This window comes from Capsicum annuum, chromosome 12 (genome assembly GCF_002878395.1).
Source record: "Capsicum annuum cultivar UCD-10X-F1 chromosome 12, UCD10Xv1.1, whole genome shotgun sequence".
Classification (NCBI taxonomy): Eukaryota; Viridiplantae; Streptophyta; class Magnoliopsida; order Solanales; family Solanaceae; genus Capsicum; species Capsicum annuum.
In genome coordinates this window covers 30,274,831-30,299,469 of record NC_061122.1, presented here as the reverse complement: position 1 = coordinate 30,299,469, position 24,639 = coordinate 30,274,831, and the positions used below count along the sequence as shown (strand labels likewise).

At 35.5% G+C, this 24,639-nt stretch overlaps 2 protein-coding genes across 4 annotated transcripts in view; one reads left to right on the top strand and one right to left on the bottom strand.

Moving 5' to 3' along the window:
* The first annotated feature begins 5,947 nt into the window (after window positions 1–5,947).
* Window positions 5,948–11,606, top strand: LOC107851295. The gene is made up of 5 exons (XM_016696253.2): window positions 5,948–6,426; window positions 8,530–9,040; window positions 9,154–9,355; window positions 10,409–10,885; window positions 11,020–11,606. The coding sequence occupies exons 1-5, from the start codon at window positions 6,063–6,065 to the stop codon at window positions 11,446–11,448; spliced, it is 1,983 nt and encodes a 660-aa protein (XP_016551739.2). The 5' UTR covers window positions 5,948–6,062; the 3' UTR covers window positions 11,449–11,606.
* A 267-nt stretch (window positions 11,607–11,873) lies between these two features.
* The window catches only part of LOC107851296 (O-fucosyltransferase 38), a 20,725-nt gene continuing 7,959 nt past the window's right edge, over window positions 11,874–24,639 (bottom strand). The window contains exons 2-11 of one of the 3 annotated variants that reach the window (XM_016696254.2): window positions 18,608–18,686; window positions 18,122–18,189; window positions 16,772–16,860; window positions 16,376–16,553; window positions 15,017–15,145; window positions 14,534–14,670; window positions 13,864–14,077; window positions 13,570–13,754; window positions 12,707–12,799; window positions 11,874–12,417 (exon numbers count right to left, since the gene is read on the bottom strand). In XM_016696254.2, coding sequence (XP_016551740.2) covers window positions 12,282–12,417; window positions 12,707–12,799; window positions 13,570–13,754; window positions 13,864–14,077; window positions 14,534–14,670; window positions 15,017–15,145; window positions 16,376–16,553; window positions 16,772–16,860; window positions 18,122–18,189; window positions 18,608–18,686 — 1,308 coding nt within the window. In that variant the 3' untranslated portion in view covers window positions 11,874–12,281. Of the gene's footprint in view, window positions 12,418–12,706; window positions 12,800–12,853; window positions 12,906–13,569; window positions 13,755–13,863; window positions 14,078–14,533; window positions 14,671–15,016; window positions 15,146–16,375; window positions 16,554–16,771; window positions 16,861–18,121; window positions 18,190–18,607; window positions 18,687–24,639 lie in introns of those variants that run through there. The other 2 variants (XM_047400909.1, XM_047400908.1) reach the window with 2 other exon arrangements.

The window sequence follows — 24,639 nt, the reverse complement described above, 5'->3', positions numbered from 1 at the left end:
GGCGAAGAAGTATGAATGCACGGACAGATTTGTAATCTATAAATACATCGACGATCACACTTGTGGCATTGAATACGCCACGTGCATCCATAGGAAAATTACATCTAAAGTCATTGCATCGTTCCGTGTGAACATGTATCGCGAAGGAAAAGGTCTGGATACTAGTGAGATTTGGAGGATCATTTTCAAGAACTTTAGCAGTAGACTAACCTATTGCAAATGTTGGTTGGAGAGTGTGATTGCCAATAAAATGGTTCGAGGGATAGCAGAGCACGAGTATTCCTGTCTGCCGATTTTTTTGTACATGATCGACACTCTTAAGGTTGGAACTACCTATTCTATCATGGTAAACAAGGTTGATTGTAGGTTTATGTACTATATTTTAGCGTTGGACCATTGCATTAGGGGATTCGCCCACATGAGAAAGGTTATTGCGGTAGACAACACTCATTTATACGACAAGTACGAGGGCGTGCTGCTAAGCGCAGTTGCATAGGATATCGAGAACCATATTTATCCCATTGCCTTTTGCGGCGTTGATAAGGAGAACGGTGTGTCTTGGACGTTCTTCTTTAAGAAGCTGAATTCCATTTTGGTCGATGAACTAGATTTGTATTTTATCTCTAATAGGTACAAGAGCATCGTGAGAGCTTACAACCATGTTAATCATGGATACTGCATGAGGCACCTTGGTGAAAATATCGGGGTAAATCACCAATGAGGAGAACACCTCTATCCATTCTACAATGCGACAAAGGCATATTCTCCTGAGGAGTTTAGCGACCATTTTGAGAAATTCAAGAGCTGCTATCCCTAGGTAGCCTTTCTTCTCGAGCATGAGCTCGATTTTGAGAAATAAAGCAGGATATATTTTTCCGGCAACAAGTTTGACGTGATGACCTTAAATATTGCCGAGCCGATGAACTCTATGTTGATTGCTGAAAGGGAGTACCCCGTGGCATCTATATTCAATTTGATTGCTAAGAGGTTTGGTGATATATTCAGGGAGAGACGTGTCTATGTCCTCAAATATAATGATAAACAAATTTTTGCTCGTCGCCAAAAAGATCTTAAGGGAAAAATATGAGCGAGGTTCACTCCTTCTATGTGAAGAATATAAGCGGGGACGAAAGGCAATTTACAGTGTTCAACAGTGATTGTATGGCCAAAGTTGACCTACTGGAAAGGTCGTGTTCTAGCAGTAAGTTTGAGCTGGTCAAAATACCATACGCTCACGCGATGTCCGCTTTACGATTAAAGCACGGTGATGATTAAGGTTTGAGAGTCTATGATTACTCTTCGCCCGTGTATAAAGTGGAAAAGTACCTTCTTGTGTATTCGAAATTAATTAATGTTGTCCCTTTGGAGTCTGAATGGCGCGTGCCACAAGAATTGCTAGACGTGAACATTATTCCACCTCTCGTCGTCACCAAGCTCAAAAGAAAGAAGAAAATGCATTAAGGGCGTGGGCGAGACTTTCAATTCGAAGAGAAGGAACAAGTGTTCACTGTGCAAGAGACCCGGGCATAAGAGAACCACTTATAACAACAAAAAATCATAGTTAGACTTATATGGATTTGTGTTTTTGTAAGTCATGGCAGTGTATGCATTTTGACAACCCTTCAGTGGTCGGATAAATGCCAGTCTTATCGATTTTACTCCGTGTCTATTATCGAACTTTTAAGGTATTCCATATATTGTGTGTCAGGTCTATTACTAGTATTATTTATATACCACATAGTTTATTATCGATCCCATATCAAGTCTATTAAAGAACCCTAATTCTTCAAAGGGATAGATGAACAGTTGAGCATTTATTACACATAAAAAAAGTTGTTGCACGTCCATTCACACCTCGCGTTGATTGGTATATGCTACCTCTTCAAATTCCACTGATTCACGTGTCTACCTACCACTGGACGGGAAGACCAAAGGCTTTTATTTTGGTCTATATAACCACCCATCTACTATACCCAAAATTCATCTTCATCAACATATAAAATCGATTAATTGGACAAGATGTTTGGCATTCCATTGAGACCAAGAAGGAGAGTCCAGCATAACCACGACCTTCTCCTCCTCCGTAATGACCTAAACCGTCTCTTCTATGGTCTAGGACAGGACAGGAAGCACTTTCACCGCGAACTTCGGCGTATCGCCCATTTTTTACGGGAGATTGTGGAGAGGCTCAACATGGAGGCCGAAGAGATGATCACCCTCCCCCACCATCCCCTTAGTTTAGATTTTAATTTTTGTTATTTTTTTTTATTTTGAGTTCATTGTAATGAGGAGCTTTCATGGTTGGAAATATGTTAGATGAAAGCTTTTTTATTTTGTTATTTTTGATCCTCTTTTGCCTAAGATTTAGCTCCCAGTTTCGTATACTATAAAGGCTTTAAAAATCTGAAGAAAATAGAGATCTACTCATAACATTGTTAAAAGAAGTCGAAGAGCAAAGAGATTACTTGAAAGGATCACTAAAAGAAGTCAAAATGGAGAAGGATCAACTATAGCAAAGGTTGATTTTGGCCGAGGTAAAAGAGAATGGCCTAAAAAAATCATTGTATGGTTTGTTGTTGCTATTGGCTTTCTGGAAAGGTGTAATAGGGATATAGGAAACTGAATAAATAGATGTATGGTTTCTTAAATCAATCGTGGGTGTAATCTATAATTACTAGAGAATTATGTCTATGAGTTTTATCATTGATCTCTATAAATCATGATAGTTACTGTAAATATATTATTTACTCAATCGATCATCTGTGCAGTCAATAAATTATAGAGAACAACGTAAATCTACTGGGTCTATGTATTATTGCATAAATATGTAGGAGTCTACAATAAATCAATAAGATGGTAGATTATAAGCACCAGAAACGCTCAGGAAAAGCCAAATAACGGATACAATACATTATTCCTCTTGACAAAAGCTTCTTTCTGCTTGGTCAAATCAATCTTCTTTTTCAGATAGCTTAAGGTCAACCCAAAGTACTTTTTTCCCCACGGATAGCCCCCCGAGAATTCTAAATCAGCCGTCATCTTGATGTGGTCCGAATCCACCTTCTTTGAAGGGTCCTTTGCCAGCAGCATCGCGTGCACGAACCAAACCAAAGCACACTTCAACTTTTGATGATTATTTAGACTATTACCTTTCATCAGGCTAATCAACTTTGCAGCAGTAATGCTCTTATTTTTCGTCATCTTAAAATGAAAGCTTTCTCTATTTTGAAGGACTTTGTTCATTTTTTATTCACAGGGATATGTTGAACAATTCAACCCCATAATTAAAGCAAATTCCTTTAAGCCAAAACAAGTTGGCTTACCGTTCACATAGAATCAAATTTTGTGCAATTTTTTCTAATTTTTTATACGTCGCAGCAACACATAATAGACCATCTGTCCATTAAACTTAAAATATTTCGGTATATGCCTCAAGTGTCCGAAACATGTCTTCTTAAAATCAAAATACAACTTCTGTTCAACAAAAATCCGTCTAAACTCTCGATAGACCACCATTCTTGCTCTGATGGAAATCTTTGCAGGAAAACAATCTAAATCATCTATCCAGGTTGTTAGGTCGTACGACTCAACGAAGATATATCTCGCACAAATTTGCAAGGATAGGAGATCCTCCTCCTCCCCATCTCTGTTATCTCTCTTATCATCGTCTTTCTCGCTATCACTTTCACTTTCTTCTTCGCTTTCCCCTTCGCTATCCTCAACATCCTCACTTTCGTGTGCACTACTATAGTCATATTCAAAATTTTTGGCAAGAATTTTTTATTCAATTTTCGACTCGGATTCATCAAGGACAAGTTTTTTCTTCTTGGAGGTTTTGAAAAATTTTTTGGCTTTTCGCTTCCTACTGCTAGAAGCAGTGGAAGTAGGTCTTTTAACTGCTCTGTGAACTCTTCTCACCATTTATGATCTACAACAAAAAACGAATCTGCAATGGTCGATTATCGACCATTGGTCTATTAATAAAAATGAAAAAATGCAACAAAAATAAATCTGTAGTGGTCGACCTAACGACTACTAGTCTATTAAGAAAATTGAAAAAACGCCTCATATCAAACATGCAAATCAAGTTTCAACTTCATCCGATATTGACAGTGTGATTCACAACAACAAGAACACCATTAAAATGGGTCCAATTCAGTATAAAAAATTCAAAATTAATATGCAATATAAGTACAAAAATTTAAAAATTTTCTACTCATTAGCCAAAGTAAAACACGATTAAACCTACGGAATAGACAATGTTAACTAAAAACACTCAAATTTCGACTAATTCAACGAAGAACAGTGCAATTTTTGTTAAAATCGAAGAACCCCAACACAAGACGGAATAAAAACAAGATTACTAAAATGGATCTAAAACTGATCGAGGAAGAAGATTAAACTTACTTGAGCAAGAGAAACTGAATAATTTCGACTGAGGAAGCAAAAATTGTGCAAAACTGTTTTTTTTTTTTTTTTGAAAAATATGAACTAAAATCGGGAGAAGGAAGGTTTTGAGGAGAGAGAAATGTTGTTGAAAATATTAAATGATTTTAATAAATGTTTGAAAAATTAATAAATATAAAAAGGGATCATGTTATATTTTTTAAAAAGTTATATTTTTTTCCAAGTTTTAAAAATATGAAAGAGGCCCATGACCCCATAACCTTGGTCCCCTTTTTACCTTTTTCAATTCTTAATCCTAAAAAATAAATTTTTAAAAAAAAATTAGTGTCTAACCCTCAAAATAAGTTTTGAAAGTGAAAAGATTTCAAAATAATCTCTCGATATAGATTATAGATTATTCTTTTAGAATTATGACTTCCAGTTTGTTATTGGCTTTTTAATTCCATTATTACGCGTTGCGGTAAACTTGAGGCGCCATCCCTTTGACCAAAATGGACATTGGAAAAAAATATTAACTACCTCTTCATCCCATAGATATACTCACTGGCGGAGGTAGTTTGGGGCTAGCGGATTCATCCGATGAAAATTTATATTATTTATATATGATTAAAATTATATTTTATACATATATAGTAGATATTGTAACTTTTTTTGATTAGTTTATATATTTACTTTTTTATATTTTAAATTCCTTAATAAAAATTCTTGATCCGTCATTGAATATACACCACTGAGATAATTTTTCTAATTTGTAATATATTTCAAACTTGTAGTGGTGGAAGTCACTTGTATATATCTTCCACAGAATATAATATTATAGTTTTTGAGAATTTTAAATGATGACGACGAAAATCATTTTCTCCACAAAAATAGCAATAATAATTACACTAAACCAGTCTTAATTGTAATGGACCAACATTTTCGTACTTCTATTTTGAATCAATATTCTCGTATTGGTTTGAATTTAAACAATACATGGTCAAAATTTTCATACTAGTCCAAAAAAATACTCTTATTTAGGTTGTGTTTGGAATGAGAAAAATACTTTTCAATTTTTTATATTTGATTGGCTAAAATATTTAAAAAATATTTTCTTGACAAAAACAAGTTTCTTAAAAATTGAGGAAAATGGCTCCATAATATAAATAGGAAAAACAAACTCCATTAGTAACATTCGAAATTCATTATATCCCCCCATCCAACGCTTCCAACTCCCACTCCTTGACCTAAAGTGTTTTGCTAGGTTACATATAAATATTCTTAAAAATTTTATTATTATTTTTTGTTTGCTTATCAAATACTCTACTAGAAATGAAGTCAGAAACTTACTTATTTTTCAAGAAAATAGTTCCTCTCATACCAAACACACCCTGAATATATATACGTAAAAGTTGCATATTTTGGAGAATACTAAGGTCACATGCATATCCCCTAGTTTATTTCCTCGATCATTATCCCTCTAATTGTAATTGACCAATACAAACCAAGGCTCACCTCGTCATAATTTCTCCTATAAATGCCCTCCACTTTTCATCATCTCAAACAAACTTAATTGTAAATCTTTATAATTCTGTCCTCTAAAACCTTAGTCTATCTTTTCTCTCTCTCTCTCTCAATTTTTTTTCTCCTCTTTAATTTTCTCTTTGTGCAACAATATGGATTATGAGCAACTAATGTTGAGAGAAACTCATAGAATAGACCACAATAATAAAAATAAGAAATACAGTGTTGGAAGTATTAGTACTACTAATAATTCTAGTGCTACTTCTTCAATTGCTTCACATGAAGATTTGAGAAGTAGAATTGAGTCATTTCATATGCTAGAAAAAGCTAGTATTTCCAAGACTGAATCTGCTGAAAAGAAACTATCATGGCTTCGTTCTCAGATTATTGGTGAAAATGTCGATTTCGAGACGCCATTTGGGAGACGTAGGCTTACTTATGCTGATCATACTGCGTCAGGAAGATGTCTTCTCTACATCGAAAACTATATCATTAATAATGTCCTTCCTTTTTATGGTATGTATGTTTCCCTTTTAGTTAGATCACCAAAGCTTATGATAAAATAGTAACTGCATGCATATTCCACCTTCATGAGTGTTCGGGTCCGGGTTCAAGTCCTCAATATGAAATTACTTATTCATTGCTCTAAGTTTACATTCTTGTATATGTAAATGAAATTACATGCAATATCATTCCATTGCTCTAAGTTTAGATTATTGTTTATGTAAATGAAATTATATGCAATATCCTTTAACTTACCTTTTAATTACTACCGTAATTCTACATCAACAATTTTGTAGTATATACTATCAAAATATAGAATTTAAACTCTTACCACTAAATAATATCCTGTTTGCGGTCCGCATTTTTATTTAGCAAGTTATATCATATGCTAAGAATTTCGCCATTGGAGACAATTACTTTTTAATATTGTTTATATAGCCTTTATATACATATTCTCATCATTCGATTTTACTTGACATATTTTGACTTGAGACACCTATTAAGAAAAATAATTAATAACATAATTATTTTACCAAAATACCCCCATTAAATGATGTAAATTATGTTTTGAAATTAATTTAGAGAAAAAATAATTAATACTAAGGATAAAATAGGAAAAAAGAAGTTGTGTTTTCTTGATATGTCAAAAATAATAAGTAAAAGTAGAAATACAATTAGGAAATTAGTTACAAGTAAAAATGAACCGAGAAAGTAGTAGGGAAAGGCATGGTCCTTTTCCGACAATTCTCATCATTTGAGCAAGTTTTTGAACACAAAAAATATAGATTTACTTGACACATTTATTAAGAAAATAATGATTGATGGCTTAACTTTATTACCCTATTAATTGATGTTTAGTAGTGCTAACAGGTATTGGAAATGATTAGAAGAATAAGTAGTAATTAATTGCTACATGTTTTACATGGAAAAAAATTGCCTTCTCTTGATTCGTCAAAATGACAAGTAAAAAATGAAAATCAAATTAGGAAATTAGTGTCAAGTAAATCCGAATAGATGGAGGAATATTTTATTTTTTTAAGAAAATAGAGTTTGCAATTAAACTTATTTTTTCAAAAATTTAAGTTATGTTTAGATATGTATTTTAACTTGAACAGATGTTGAAATTTTGTAAAAATAAACGGATTAGAACTTTTTTTTCGAACTTGAAACTCGTTTTAAAAGATATATTCAAAAGTTTAAGTTTAAATATTCAAAAAATATATTTTTTGGAGTTTAAGTTTGGTGCACCGTCGGTATATTTTTTTTTCCCACCATCAGATGACTTTTATCTGTTGTAGCAGGCCATCCATTTTTACATTTTTACATGAGAAATGAATGACCTGCTACCGCAAGTAAAAGTTACCTGATGATGTAAAAAAAAGATACACCAACGATGCATCAAACTTAAATTTTATTCAAAATACCAGTCCCTATAACAAAATACTGTTTTGAAAAGGCAAATTCTACATGGACAAAATAGTCTCTTGGGTAGAAATATAACAACAAACAATAATAACAACAAATTCAATTTGACGAATGTAATCCCAAGATCTTTCTGGATACTATCCGTCCATTAGGTGGAGTCCACTTGAGTGTACTTCCTTGCGATGATAGGCTGAACTTGTTCAATTGGTGAACTTGAGAATGTCGAGTTATTATTGTTCATATTGTCTGAAATTCATTTTCAACCCTCGCGAATCGCGAATACGGGAGCTGCTACTTAATACTGAGTGTAATCTCTCAAATAATATCTGAAGAGGGTGGTGTGTTGTAGTCTTACCGCTACCTTGTGTCATAGAGAGGCATCCAGGGGAAAGTAGTTTTATAGGAATGAAGCACGCAGTACTAGTGAGGGTTGGATATGTATATTAATGCATTTTTCCCATTAGAGTAGATTACACACTTTAGTTTCTATGTCATCAAATATACCTATCGTTGTAGACCACTTGTAACTTGACATTTGTTGTTTGCCCTTTTTTTATTGCATCAGGTTATATATCTATACTCTAATCTGTGTGTCATCACATTAAATTTATTTACTGCTAACTAGATGTTGTGGTAGATAAATAATTTATTCCGACTTAAAATCTGACGATTACGCGGTTCGTTGTACAGGCAATAGTCATACTAGTGACAGTCATGTAGGATACCAAACAACAAAATTGGTGCATGAAGCAGCAGCTTATGTGAAGAAATGCTTAGGAGGAGGAGATGAAGATGCTATTATATTCTGTGGTTCTGGTTCTACTGCTGCAATTAAAAGGCTCCAAGAAGTCATGGCCATATCTGTCCCTTCTATCCTTAGAGATAAAGTCCTCTCTAAATGCTTTCGTAACAAAACCAAAGAGAGATGGGTAGTCTTTGTTGGACCTTATGAACATCACTCAAACATCCTTTCTTGGAGACAAAGTTTAGCTGAGGTTGTGGAGATTGGCTTGGACGAAAACGGGCTAGTAGACATGGAAGCCTTGAGGGATCAGCTTGAGTCCTACAAGTCTACGAATAGGCCATTGTTGGGTTCATTCTCAGCTTGTAGTAATGTCACTGGAACATACACTGATACGAGAGCCATTGCTCGTTTGCTTCACAAAAATGGAGCCTTTGCTTGCTTTGATTTCGCAGCAAGGTATGCTCATTGAGTTTGACTTCTATGTACAGACACTACTTATAACAATTGTTATATTATATCACATCATAAAAGGATAACCAATTTTGTGGATTAATTTTCATTTGCTGCAGTGCTCCATATACAAAAATAGAGATGAGATCAGGAGAAATAGATGGATATGATGCTGTTTTTATTAGTCCTCACAAGTTTCTTGGAGGTCCAGGTACACCTGGAATTCTTGTAATGAACAAAGCACTCTATCAATTGAGGACTTCACCTCCATCTACTTGTGGGGGTGGTACTGTTGATTTTGTCAACCCTTACAATGAAAAGGCAAGTTCTTCTTTAATGGTTAAATATATTATAATATAATGTCCTTTTCATCTTTCATTTATTTGTGTCAATTATGAAACTTCGTATGATCAGATTTAAAGACTCTTAGCTCAATTCGTGCAATGAATTTGATGAATGAATTTGACTGCCATTAATTAGTGACATGGGGTTCTTGTCATTTTCCTTGTGAAAACAACACAATACTTGGGACAATTGATATAGGTACAGATAACCAGACAAAATAAGTCAACAAAGAATTTCATATGCCAACATTCCTGTACTTATAATATTTTTTGTTTTTTGAATTGACTTAGATTTAGTGGCCCCATAATACAACTTCCCAACAAACCACTGTCAACTGAATTAAGCGCTCGCTTCTTCCATCATGATAGCCTAAAGACTATCAAAAACACGAAATTGATTCTAGATAGCAAAAATCAGCAAGCACACAAAGGAAAAATAACACAAGAAGAAGAAAAGAGATGAAGAAGAGATGCATAAAGTAAAGATGGTAGAGAGACCCGCACTTCAACGTGCAACGCTAGTAAATTGTTTACACATAAACAAAAAGTAAAATGGAATAGGATAATGCAAAAGTATGAAACTCGAAAAAAAACTCTGCTCTTGTTCCAATTATATATTCAAATTTCAAAATTTGGTATGATTCAAGAATTAATTGATAAGCTTTTTGAGCAAATGTTTGCATCTTTTTTGTGGGTCCAAATGGGTGGGGCGAGTTAAATTATGATGTGTTTTATTTTTAAAAAATAGGGTACTTATCGTTGATTTGGATTCTCCAGTTAAAGGAAGGGTACAAGTGAAAAATTTCTTAACAAAGAGGGTAAAGTTGTCCACAAAATATGACGAAGGATATATTTAACCAATTTTCCAATGTCGGAGGGTAAATTTGGCCCTTTTCCCTTGAATAAATATTGGAGACAAGAAATTATAATTAAGTTTCTTCTAACTATAGTTGACAAATGCAACTGCTTTTTAAAAGTTACTATCCTGCTTAGCTCTCATGATATTCTTGATATGCAATACAATTAACAGGACACACTCTATGTGGAGAACATCGAAGAAAGGGAGGATGCAGGAACACCACCAATCATCCAGAAAGTGAGAACAGCTCTTGCATTTTGGGTGAAAGAGTTCATAAGTCACAAAGTAATTGAAAGAATGGAGCACACCTACATGGAGCTTGCACTACAAAGGCTTCTCCCAAACCCAAACATATGGGTTTTGGGAAATGTGACAGCCAAGAGACAAGCTGTGCTTTCTTTTCTCATTTATACTACAACTTACTCTTCATCAAGTGATGGCAGTGGTGAAGACAATGAGTTTTACCTATGGAGAGAGACAGGGAACAAGAAAGATAAGCCCCTTCATGGTCCTTTTGTCGCTAAGCTGCTTAATGACCTATTTGGTATTCAGGCTAGAGGAGGATGTGCTTGTGCAGGACCCTATGGACATGTATTGCTCAAGGTTGATGAACCTCACTCTCTTTCCTTCAAAAATGCAATTGAAATGGTGAGTCTCCACATATGTATCTTATGTAGTTCACCAATTATGCTTTCTGCATTCCATCACTACAATGAGGCCAATATTTTGTCGTAGAAATATTATTTGATAGTCTGACATGAGTTTTGTTTTTGTCTTAACAGGGCTATAGTGGAGTGAAGCCTGGATGGACAAGGGTCAGTTTCCCCTACTACATGTCCAAGGAGGAATTTGAGTTCATTCTAGCAGCATTAGAGTTCATAGCCATTTATGGACAAAGGTTCCTTCCAATGTACCATTTCAACTGGAAGAGTGGTGCTTGGACTTTCAAGAAAAAAGCGTTCAAGGAGGCACTCATGGGGAGAGATCACAATTGCAACTTTTGTGGCTCACCAATGAAGGGGTTGAACCTAGGGTGCCACGACACTAAAGAGAACAACCACGGAGAAAGCCCTACAAAAGGAGGTCTCATTTGCAAGTATGTAAAGTACCTTGAGACAGCCAAGCGCATTGCTAGCGTCCTTCCCAAATTTCCAGCTCAACGGTCCATACCTGAAGAAATAAACCCTAAACTAGTACCCTTCAGAGTTTGAAGATTGAAATCACATTGCTGTACTTTAGGAAAGAGAATGCTCGTTCTCATTCTCCAATGTAATCATGCAGTTGTCTAATCTTTGGTTGGGCAAATACAAGAGTTATTATATGTAATAAACTAGAAGGATAAGATGGCACAAGTACACTATTTTATATATATTTTTCTTCTGATTGTTATGAAATTCATGTTTAATCCATTAATATCAATATGTTCATTCTCATTGTCGGGAAAGATCATGCCATTGTCTAAAACACTTGGTTGGACAAACAAAGATAAGGATAAAATACATTAAACTAGGATGAAGAGACAGGAGCTAACCCTCCTTTTTGTATCTTCTTGATGCCTTTGATGAATCATCTTACTTCACACAAGAAAATAATAATAATAACAAAAAAAAAACAAAAAATAAAAAGGAAGAAGAAATGATTTTGAATATTGCACCCCACAAGCAATTTAATAAGATATTAAACAGTTTTGCTCCTTAATTCCAATATACCATTATTTGTTTACAAAGATGAATAATGCGAAAAGAATTGGTGGAAGAGACCAAGGAGCGGGGGAAAGAGGGACAAGAGAGAGTCATAATGCATATGCACCCTACTTAATCTCTAGTCTAATGTAAAGAAAAAAAAAGAGTCAGCTAAATTGGCCAACAAATAATTAGGAACAGAGAAACTAAAGCTGAATAAGATAGTAGACAATGATTTCAGACATTTAGATGTTTAGGAACAGAGAAACTAAAGCTGAATAAGATAGTAGAAAATGATTTCAGACATTTAGATGTCTGAGTACAGGAGAGACCTGCTGGCTGGAAGCGGACAAGTAACCCGTTTATTTTCTTACTCTGGCTCTAGAACTGCATATACACTCTGGATATGGATTTTGGTAAAATGGCTCTTCCAGTCTTGACCTTGCTCGACCTCCGACTCTCGGGGGAGCACCAGCCCTTTTTCTTGGAGCACCTCGCCTATAAATTCCAATATGTGTTTGATTAAAAAGTCCCGTATTTATCAGTTATCAAACAAACTTCAACATGGTTATAATTGTTGAAGGCAATCGGTTGTTCTTTACTAGTTACATAAGTTTCTAGAAACAGGTTGAAAAGCCTTTAAATCAAGAGTAGTTGAATGCTTTCTTTGGAAATACTTGGACAAGATTTCTAGCTTTAAGTTAAGATTTCTGCTGCCTGAATCAGAATCATCTAATATGTATTGCCAGAATGTGAAAAGCATGTGGCATGAAACAATGTGTATCACCTGTTCTTATGCAAATCCCTGACAAGATGAGAAAATGATAGTCCATCAAGTTGACCAGCTTCTAGCTTATCAAATATTTCAACTAGGCCTTTCCTGCATAATTTAGTAGATAATTACGTTGCTATTAATATGTAGATGAAGAGGTCAAGGTCCAAAACTTAATCTAACTTACGCATCAAATATTTCAACTAGGCCTTTCCTGCATAATTTAGTAGATAATTACGTTGCTATTAATATGTAGATGAAGAGGTCAAGGCCCAAAATTTAATCTAACTTACGCACGTTCTAACGACTTCTATATGAGGCCGCCCGGTGCACATAGGGCCGCAGGTTTCGGTGAAGGGCCCGACCACAAGGATCTATTGTATGCAGCCTCACCTTACATTTCTGCAAAGGGCTGTTTCCAAGGCTTGAACTCGTGACCTCCTGGTCACATGGCAGCAACTTTACCAGTTACTCCAAGGCTCTCCTTCTAACAACTTCTATATGACTCTTCCGTATAAGAATACAGAACTGCTTTCCAAACAAAACTTCTAACATGCTAGTCACGGTGGGCCAACTTTCATGTTATCATAGCACTTCCTCATTTCTAGGTGAAACTTTCAGCTATTTCTACACCATGTACTCATATCCTCTTTGTGAAGCATTAAAATATGAAGGATAGTTGATTTGTGCCTTAAATGAAAGCAACAGTAACACCTCAAAAGAAAAATACCAAGCTTAGAAATGCTAAAAGATAACTTAAAAAATCACCTTTCTAAAATCAATAAAATCACGCTAAAAATTTTACTAGCAAAACTCACCCAATGAAACAGTATATACAACCAGATCAACTGCGAAATTTTCATTAATTGTTTGAGTACCTGTCCGGGGTGATTGTTTTCCGGTGGCCTAAGAATCTGCGGTGCCCCTCAACTGCTCTAGCCATATTACCTGAGTGTGATGGAATGAAAACATCACTCTCTACAGAGATTAGATAATCGAGTGCTGCAGTTTGTGAGGCATGATTTGCGAACTCTCTCAGTTCTTCTGGCGTTGCCAGCATTTCCTGCCATAAGTAAGACATTTGGTTTGGTAGGTGAAAAATACGCTATTGTTGTTAAAGAAATTAACTTCGAGCTGCAAGACAGCTAAAATGATAAGGTGTAGGTACAAACCTTGAAAACAACATTTGGAAAGAGAGATGTAAGCTCTAAGAGACGAGCTTTACCACCATAAATTTCTCCAGCAGCAATATAAATCAATGTTGATGGAGGATAACCAAGAGCGTGAAGAAATAATCCAACCTCCTTTGGAGTGAGAGGGCAGAAACCTCCAATTCTCTGTTCGGTTGAGTTGATAACTTTAATCTTCCAATGACTTGTATTCTCTCTAGTTATGAATGAGCAACATTAGAAACTATGCAACATATCGGGTTTGCTAAAGATGATTGCAACAATAGAAGAAAAGTGAAAAGATCCGAGAAATTGGAGCAGTTGCTTTAATGTCTTGCAAAAATACATAGATGACATCTTGACATGTATGGTATGTGTTTCAAGGGTCTGTGTGTATAAGTAAGTTGTACAGAAGAAGGGATTCCAAAGTTTCAGAACTCAATTTGAAGGCTCTAAATATCAGCCTGTATGTATATACTAGTGATCAAAGAATTTTTAGCCATTCATAAATAAAAGGCCATGAATGAGACAATAATTTCTCATTGGGCTCAGAAAGATAAATAGGTTGAAGAAAGGTGGATTATCCCTCCTTTATGAAGATTATACAGGGAGCACGATTGAAGAAAAATATATAGCGAATTCATGACAATATGATAGTGATGATGGGAGAGACCTCATCACCCGAAGTTTCTCTGCTTCTGCATCAGTAAGACCGTAAGTGCAACCGGTAAAAGACAGCATGTCTTTCTCATATCTCAAATGAAGAGCAACATATCTTTTTGCCCTGGTTCGCAGCTTCTCCACGAGCTTCTGTAATATCATGGTCATGTTAATAACAAACCATAACTATGAAGAGTTATAGGTGGAGAGCTTGCATATGAGATCCAAAACACAGAATGATGTAATGAACCTGTACTGCATAAACTGACATGGGAATCGTACACCTAATACACAATATATTTATTTCAGAATTTGAATGTTCTTAAACAAGGAATCTTGGACACCAAAAAATTTAGTGAAAATGCCATAGCCAACAAAAAAGATTCAGTGTAGTGTATTCCAATAGGGAAGCTCAAAACTCCGTGTTACTGGTTTACCAGAATTAGTGGTCCTGAATTGTTAGCATATTAATCAGATGATGTTTCTAAGTTCTAACCTTTCCAAGCCTCTCAATAGGAGGAGAGAATCGGAGCGCATTATACAGAGCACGGCATCTTAATCTCTGAATATCAAGAGGCAGTTCATTGTTTGCAAGACGCGAATCAGATTTAGCAACATGAATCACCTGCAATCAGATGCAATAAGCCAACTTTTCAATTTCAGACATAATTTACTAGATAAGGCAAGAGAAAAATGGGATCAAGACCCACAAACAGAAACAGAAATCAAGTGTCCCTTCTAATAATGGATTCTACTGATAATATCAACATCCTAAACTGAAAAAGTTGATAAAATATTAAATTAAATCCCCTTCAGGATTTCATAATTTTGGGATTAAATGCTATCTCTGACATCTTTAGAGTTGCTAGGTCCTTAATAACCAACTATTGAAAAGAGAAAAAACTCGTGGCTAGTAAATACCAATGGTCAATCATACCTTCCATGTACAACAAGGCTTCAAAGTGATTTAACATTTGCAAGTTTTTGGCAGTCATTAATTGATATATTAGTACCAGCTTGAGTCAAGCACTGGAGTGGTGTAATACACTTAAGCTTTTCTATTTATTTTCTGCTAATAGTGAGTTAAGATGTCCCTTATTCTCCATCAAGTCGAATAAAATCATGAAAGTAACTTGTCATATTATTTACAACTTTCATATATTCAGAGTAGCTTCACAAATGATCATTCAACTTATATTTTATTGCACTAAAGTCACCAAAATATATTTTTTTGTAACACTCAACTTTGCTTTAGTATGACAAAAAGTCACTAAACTATTTTGCATACCAAAAAATCTACTGAACTTTGTCTAAGTATCACTGAAAGTCACTACAATTTTTCTTGTGACCAAAAAGTCATTCGATTTTACCTAATTATCATATGAAATGTCTCTTTTGTTTCCTCCTGATGGCATTCTGTGATACTTGGCAAAGATGAGCCACTTTTTTGTAACAAAAATAGTTTAGTGACTTTTGTGATACTTAAGTGCAGTTGAGTGATTTTTTGTAGCAAAAAATAGTATAGTCATTTTACTATTTTAGTACCATAAATTGAAAGTTGAGTGACCATTTATAAAATTAACCCTCATATTAACATCAGATGGTTTGTTATGCAAATGTTGTTTGAAAAGAGAGACACTATACAATGCAGTTTAACTAGAAAACACATTATCATGATTATTTGCTAATGACACCATGTTTCCACGGTCTTCAATTTATATATTAACAATTTCCATGACGACAAGCAAGGGCAACAAGGTTGCTAAAATTTCTGGTTTTGGGGGTCCATTGCAAGAGAGAGGTTAAGATAATCCACCTTTAAAAAAAAAAGGCGATGGGAAGAAGATTTACATGCCTGATGCTCCTTCCACAATTGAGTCATTTCTTCATAGTAACCCACTCCTGACCATGATGTAAAGTGCTTCCTAGCTCGAGGTAAAGATTCTATTTCTTTGGGAAGCTCTTTAATAATCCTGACATCTCCTCGTAATGCTTTAATGAAATGGTTCTCATCAAATATATCTGAAAATGTACTGTACATTAGCCCATTAGAACAAACAAGAGTAAGTATTTTTAGATAAACTGAAATTTAAAAAAAAAAAATGGTAGAGATTAAAGGACTCATCAGATATTCTACAAGAAACAAGAAAACGCATAATCTCAAGCAATACAATACACATACAAACACATTTCTGAAAGAATGACAAGCCATGTGAAGCTGTAAAAGATACAGTACAGAACAAAATATGACCTTGAATCTTGCCAGAATGAACGCTTGTCCAATTGAGGAATTACTAAAGTTGCATTCATCACATGTGCCACTGCCACCATGTCAGCTATCTGTAAGTAAAAAGAATTGAAATGACAAATTAAGACTGAAGGAGAAAGTACTTCATGAACTTATAAATGTGAACATATTTGATTAAAGAAAAGGCATGGCCAGAATGACATTTCAATAATGAGATGTGACTAAATCCAACAACATAAATGATTCATGAGTCAGCACATCAGAAGTCATGGCATAGTCTTCTTACCAACGAAAAACCAAATTAGCAAAAGTTAGAAGCTTACTGAACATTAGCTCTTAGTAACTCAGCTACTACATCTTCACTGAAGAGTAAATCTTATATCATTTTCCACTTGTACTTCTCCGATACAAACCAGATTCTCTTATCAATCATGCCACCCTTTGTCTTATTTTTTATTCAGCTATTTTGCCAAAAGCAAATATAGACTTTATTTTCTATGATGCCAAAAAAACTGGAACGTTAATTTAACTTGCCATGAATAGAGAAGGAGATCAAGCTTATAAAATTGGATGAGGTCAATCTTAACTACTAAGACATGGTCCAGATCCGCCATTTCACTCCAAGACTATGCTTCAGCTTGCAGTCATGCTTCATTCTGTTCTTGCTGGGAACAAAGTTATAGATCTTTCAAAAATCTAGTTCCCATATCACATGACATGTTTTCATTTCTAAGTCAAGGGTCTATAGGAAACAGCATCTCTACCCAACAGAGGTAGGGGGTAAGGTTTGCGTACATCCTGCCCTCCCCAGACCCCACTTGTGGGATTGCATTGGGTATGCCATAATGATCTCATACGACATGTTATGATTATTTTATTTGATAAAAAATATATATGAGAAAAGTGCTTTACAGTATCCCAAATATGTCTCAAACTCAAAGTCAAATTTAAAAAATAATCAAATTCTAGTGTATCATTTATCTATTTCCTTGCAGCAGCACAACTTTGTGTGAGACTGCTTTTTCTTGTTAATTTCCCCCAACCCCACCCTCCTATATATATGTATGCTACTTCTTAACATAGAATTCATTCCAAACAGCATATAGACTTTAAGAACTCAGTTGTTTTACTTGAATATTTATCTCTAAGCAGAAGGTTTTAAAATTGCTCATCTTCAACTTTTTAATGATACCTCATGAATATGCAAGTAGAATTATATACAAGTTACTACACGCCCACTAGCATTTCAAAGTTTGAGCTGATCCATGCCTATAGCTCACCTAAGCATAGCACGAATGATTATGTAACATAGAGAACATAGAAATTAGAAAACTAAGGAAAGATCGAACTAACACCAGTCTTCATTTGATTTAATCCACCATTACTTTTTACAGTCAAGTAGCGATTCCATCCTAGAGCAGCTGGAAAAGAAGGATAAATTCTGCATAAGACTTTTCGCATAAAAAGTTGTGGCATATAAAACGTTCATAGGTGCATGAGTTGATGTCAAAGAGAATGAGAAAGAGAAAACAACAAAGGTGTGATTTTGTTTCCTATTTATGACCGAGAAATCTGTTATTTCATCTTTACACCAACAAAGGCATGAACAGATAGAACCATAAGAGAAGACAGAAAGAAAATTGTTTATTAAATTAACATGAATGCACCCCAACCCCCACCCAAAGAAAGAAACTGAAAATGAGACCTTGAAAAAATCGAGCATTTCCCTTCTACGACATAACAAAAAGCATTAGTGCTCCCAAAAGGCAATGGAGATATGATTTCCATATGAACTAGCAGGTAATAAAAGAAGCACAAGCTATATTGGTAGGGTTAAACCTTTGTATTTTGTGGTTGGCTTGATGCATGGATGTAAACCATGGCTTGGTGAAGCTTCCCAGACAGAATTGTCTTCATTCTGCAAAAGTCAGAAGAAAACGTTCTCACTAACAGAAGTCAATATCAGTTAAATTTTCATAGATTCAATCACTGACGCAAGCAAGAAAGCAAAACACTACTGACACAACTCTTAGCATTTCTTCCAAACTGACCAGACAAGTTACACTAAGGAAACATGAGAAGTCTTCCTTTATGATTCCAATTTTATTTTAGTCCAAATACAAAGATGGGTCTGTAAAGACGTATGAGCCCTACTTAAGCTAAACTCCATTCTCTTAGCTAGCCTTTTAATAGTTTGAGATTTTTGTCATAAAAATTTGGTCTAACCTGGACGCTGAATGAAGACCCTGTTCTTGAATCTGTCAGTACTCAGCCACCTATTCTCGAACTTTAAATATGAAATGCATTCTCCCAATCTCCAAACAATAACAAGAAGATACCCAGTGAAATGCCACAAATCGGGTCTGGGGAGGTGGAGTGTATATAGGTGTTACCACTGCCTCTTGGAGGTAGAGGCTCCCAATCTCCAAAATTGAGTGAAAACGGGGTGTCGTCGAAAGATACTTTAGGAAGAACTAATTTTCTTATGCTCCTAAGCCTTTCAGGCCGCTCAAAGGTAAACAAAAATCTTTTCCGTCCGTAGGCAATGTGTCAATTGTTACCCGACCCACGTGTAAATTCCCCCTGGCAATGGGGGCGCAGTGAGCTCCAAGCCCTCAATGAACTTAGTGAAGTCGGTCATGGCTGTAGAATTGTGTTGTTATTCCTCCTCTCATCCAAAAACATGGTCACATTGAAATCTCCATTCCCCTAGAAGCAGCTACTTCTCACCAAACATTTCCTCTCCAAGTTCAAGTAGCCTGAGCCCATATGTACCTGTTTCCCAACACTCACTCTTACAATATACTCTAAAAAGGGAGAAGAAGACCAGAGAGTAGAAAAACTCTTTGAAACTAGGGTACTGTATTCTTCAAATGAGAAGAAACTTATCTATTTACAGCAAAAGACCCTGCCAAGCTTGCTATAGGAGTGATGATGTCATGGAAAATACCATGATAAAATTATCCAATCACATACTTCGAACTTTGCCCTAAGTTTAATTATATGCTAGCTAAGTTCATGTAAGAAATAGGCTAATGCCTATAATGGGATGAGCCTCAATAAAGTCAAAAGATAAGGTCACATTTCAAATCTCCACCTCAGCCTAATTTGGCTAATATAGTTATTTACTTCACCGTTCTCCGCAAAAGACCTCATGGGCTAACTCATTCCTCATAAATGTTAATCAAGTTCAAGCACAACTTGAGTTTGCCAACTGGAAGAGGCTTCATGGACATGTCAGCATTTTTGTCTGTGGTGTCGATCTTTTGAACAGGGACCTTTGGCATGAAAAATGCTAAACCAGTCAGTACCCTCTTGTTACCCATTTAAGTTATAAGTTGCACAGTTCCTGTAGTTAGAGGAAAAAGAGAAGTTTGCGACACATGTTCCTTATTCTAGTACAGTCGAGTTTAATGCATTCAATGGCTTGCACACATTCATATATTTCACAAGCGGTTGGTGTTGTAATTTGGTATATGGCATACCCTGGAAAAACACATTGGCAGGATATGAAATGGATTCTCATATGCTTGTGCAAGGTACTTCAAACATAGGTTTGGAGTTTGGGAGAAACATTAGCACTATAGTTGGTCTTGTAGACTCTGACTATGCAGATGATCTTGATAAAAGAAGATCACTAATGAGCTATGTGCTTTGTATTGGTAGTTACGTTGTCAATTGGAAAGCTACATTACAACATGTAGTAGCTTTTTCTACTACCAAGCATATGTAACCAAAGAAGCTTTATATTTGAAGGGTCTATTTGCTGAACTCAGAGTACACCAAGGTGGTATTACAATTCTCTGTGATAGTCAGTGTCATTCACCTGACTAAAGGTCAGATGTGTCATGAAAGGACCAAGTCATTAAGTATCATCTCATTCATGAAACCATTGTTGAAGGAAAAGTCATTGTTCAAAAGATCAAAACTATGGACAACCCTGTTGGTATATTCACAAAGTCTTGGTAAGTCCAAACTCTACATGAACTTGATTGCCATTTATGAGGAATGACTTAGTCCATAAGAGGTTATGAAGAGAGGGCGGAGCAAATTCAATTTATTAAGCCATAGTTAGGCCAAGGTGGAAATTTGAGATGTGGCCAAATCTTTTGGCTTTAGTGGGTCCATCCCATTATAGGCATAAATCTATTTGCTTGAGGACCAAGTTTGTATTATGTGGTTAGATAATTTTACCATGACATCATCACTCTTGTAGCAAGCTTGGAGGCCAAGATTCTTTTGCTATAAATAGATAAGTTTGTTTTATTTGATGAACACACCAATTTTAAAAGCTTTTCTAACCTCTTCTTTTCTCTCTTATTAGAGTATTTAAAAGATTGCGTTTTGGGAAACACTTGTGTTTGGAGTGAACTTGTGAGGTTATTCTCTCGAAATATTTGTGGTCACACTAATCAAACCATGTTAAATTTGTGGTTCATTATTTCCCATTATTATTGTCTTTGTTATTGTCATTGTAACGCTCCTTGACAAAATTCCGCACTAACCGCGTTCCCAATCTTATATATTTATCATCTCCTTAAATCAGGTTGTCCTACAAAGCCAAGATACTTTCCCTACTACCACTAGCCTCTAAACACCCAAATTTGCCTATCAATTAACTCAATTTGTTTCACATACCACTGTACATCCCCTTTAAATTTGGATTTTTGTGGGCAACAGATATTTGCATTCATTTTTCAATTAATTAATACGGCAAAACATAAAAAGTATTCTCAATTAACAACTTCACTATAGTTCGTTTAGCCCTTCGATTCAGTCCCCTAAGATGCCACGATATGATGTTTACCTTTATTGATAACAATTGCTAACAGAATTATCCTTACTCCTAGCATTAGACTCTGAAAAGTTTGTTGATTTATGTAGTTTCAGGTACAAGAATCTGTATAATTGCAACACCAACTTCAACAATAGTTCATGTATAAACAAGAACACCTTTGAAGTTCTTTAACACCTTCAACACAAGATTACTTAATAATCTATTCAAGAAGTATGTTAGATTTAAGAAAATGGATAAAACAGAATTTAAGGCCAAGTCCCCCGACTTCACGGAGTGTCCTTAAGGAATAATTCCCCTCACTGTACCGAGGTTATGGAATCTTCCTCCCAAGATAAAATGGCCTACAATCCAAACAATAGCGGTACCTCAAATTGTCAGATTCTACGAACTCACTCAACAGTTTGTTTGATCACACGGAATGTTTTTAAGACAAGAAGAGAGTTTTTATTTCAGAAAAATTTCATATCTAAACCTGTGGATGAAAGCAGGTTTATATAGCCTTCATATGCCTCTTCTAAAAAGTGGCAATGATTCACTTAAAAGGTGTGACCTTTCCTGAAAAATCATGTCTGTACGTCCAAAGATTGCATCTTTTCTGAAGAGGCAGACCATGTCATGAATCAGTGTATCATTTCGTGCATGCGTATAACTGGAGGATCAAACCACAGAAAAATTTACTGCGTTTTTACTTTCCCTTCGAATTAAATTTCTGTCGAATAAATTTTGTCCAAAAAAATAAATCTCATCAATCGATCATTTTCCAAATCAAAATCCAAATCCGAAGCCGAAGCCGAGCCGAGCAAGCGACTGCGGCGGCGCGAGGCATCTCTTATTTCTTGTCTCACTTACCATGTGGAGTAAGTGTTTCTTATTTTAAACACTCACAAGTTCTCTTCTTTCACCAATGTGGGAGAAAGAGTGAACTTTCCAATTTGGGAGTACACCTTCTAAATTGGTGTCTCCCTTTTCTCCACCATTTTTCCTTCATTTTTCATTCACACTTTTTCATATACTTTGAACCCAACAATCCCCTCACATGAATTGGGAAATGGCTATTTTTCGTAAAATTTTTACGGACAAGTATGTGATCATCAAGCAAAGACTGATTGCATTTGGATAAGTGGGTTTCCCTTTGAACTTTCCGTAGTGAACATGCATCGGATGCACTCGATCAATCGGTAGATTTGATATCTTTGAACCGTCAAGCTTTAGTGTACACCTAGACAACACATGTCACACAACCAGCCTTTTACCGTTTATGGTTCTCACGATTTTGTTCTTTTCAGCCATGAACATGTCCCGGTTTCATGAGAGCTTAGAGAATAGGCCTTTACTAACATTCTCTTTGAAGCGGCTTCCACTTCGCCCTCACATAGGTGATTTCTATACGTTCAATCCTATACATTAAACTATTCGGTCAAATCTGCCGAATTTAGATAATCATTAAAAGACTTTTCACCTTAAGTCTTATCCTTGTTTACTAAACATTGTTCACATCATGAGAATGGGTTGGATAATTGACAATGTTGAACCAGTCTGACACAACTTTGTTTGATCTAGCTCTTGGGATCTCTAGTCTGCTAGGTAGAGTTACCGCCATGCTGACTTGTCCTAGGCCTTAAACCCATTCCTTTAGATGTCCTTTCCGCTCCTTCTCTAGATAAACCTTTTGTAAGTGGATCCAACACATTATCCTTTGACTTTACATAGTCAACAGTGATAATTCCACTAGAGAAAAGTTCCTTAACGGTATTATGTCTCCGTCATATGTGACGAGATTTATCTTTGTACATCATGCTCTCTGCCCTACTTATTGTCACTTGGCTATCACAGTGTATACATACTGGTGCCACTGGTTTGGGCCAATAAGGAATATCTTTCAAGAAATTCTGCAACCATTCTGCTTCTTCACCGACTTTATCCAATGCAATAAATTCAGATTCCATTGTAGACCAAGCAATATACATCTGTTTGAATGATTTCCAAGAGACTGCACCTCCACCAATAGTAAACACATATCCACTCGTAGATTTTACTTCGTTCAATCCGGTGATCTAATTTGCATCACTATATCCTTCAAGTACTGCGGGATATTTATTATAATGCAAAGCATAGTCTTGAGTGTATTTAAGATACCCCAAAATTCTTTTCATTGCCATTCAATGAGTTTTGTTGGGATTACTCGTGTACCGACTCAATTTACTAATAGCGCATGCTATATCTGGTCGTGTACAGTTCATTATATACATTAAACATCCCAAAACTCTTGTGTACTCCAATTGTGAGTCACTTTCACCTTCATTCTTTCGAAGTGCAAAACTCACGTCCAATAGAGTCTTGGCAATACCGAATTCCATATACTTGAATTTGTCAAGTACCTTTTCGATATAATGAGACTGAGACAATGCCAACCCTTGTGGAGTTCTATGGATTCTTATTCCTAAGATCACATCCGCAACTCCAAGGTCTTTCATATGAACTTGCTCTCGAGCATTCGTTTCGTTGCATTTATGTCAGAAATATCTCTACTGATGATCAACATATCATCTACATATAAACACACAATGACTTGGTGATTTGGAGTGTCTTTAATATAAACACATTTATCACATTCATTTATTTTGAACCCGTTTGACAACATGGTTTGGTCAAACTTCGCATGTCATTGTTTAGGTGCTTGCTTTAGTCCATACAATGACTTAATAAGTTTACACACCTTATTCTCCTTTCCTGGAACCACAAAACCCTTAGGTTGTTCCATGTAAATTTCTTCCTCCAATTCTCCATTTAAGAATGTGGTTTTCACATCCATTTGATGGATTTCAAGACCATATACCGCAGCCAAGGCAATTAACATTCGAATCGATGTTATCCTTGTTACTGGCGAATATGTATCAAAGTAATCAAGGCTTTCTTTTTGCTTGAAGCCTTTTACTACAAGTCTTGCCTTGTATTTGTCAATAGTACCATCCACTTTCATTTTCCTTTTGAAGATCCATTTAGAACCTAAAGGTTTATTTCCTGGAGGAAGATCAACAAATTCCCACGTATGGTTGCTTAAGATTGAATCAAT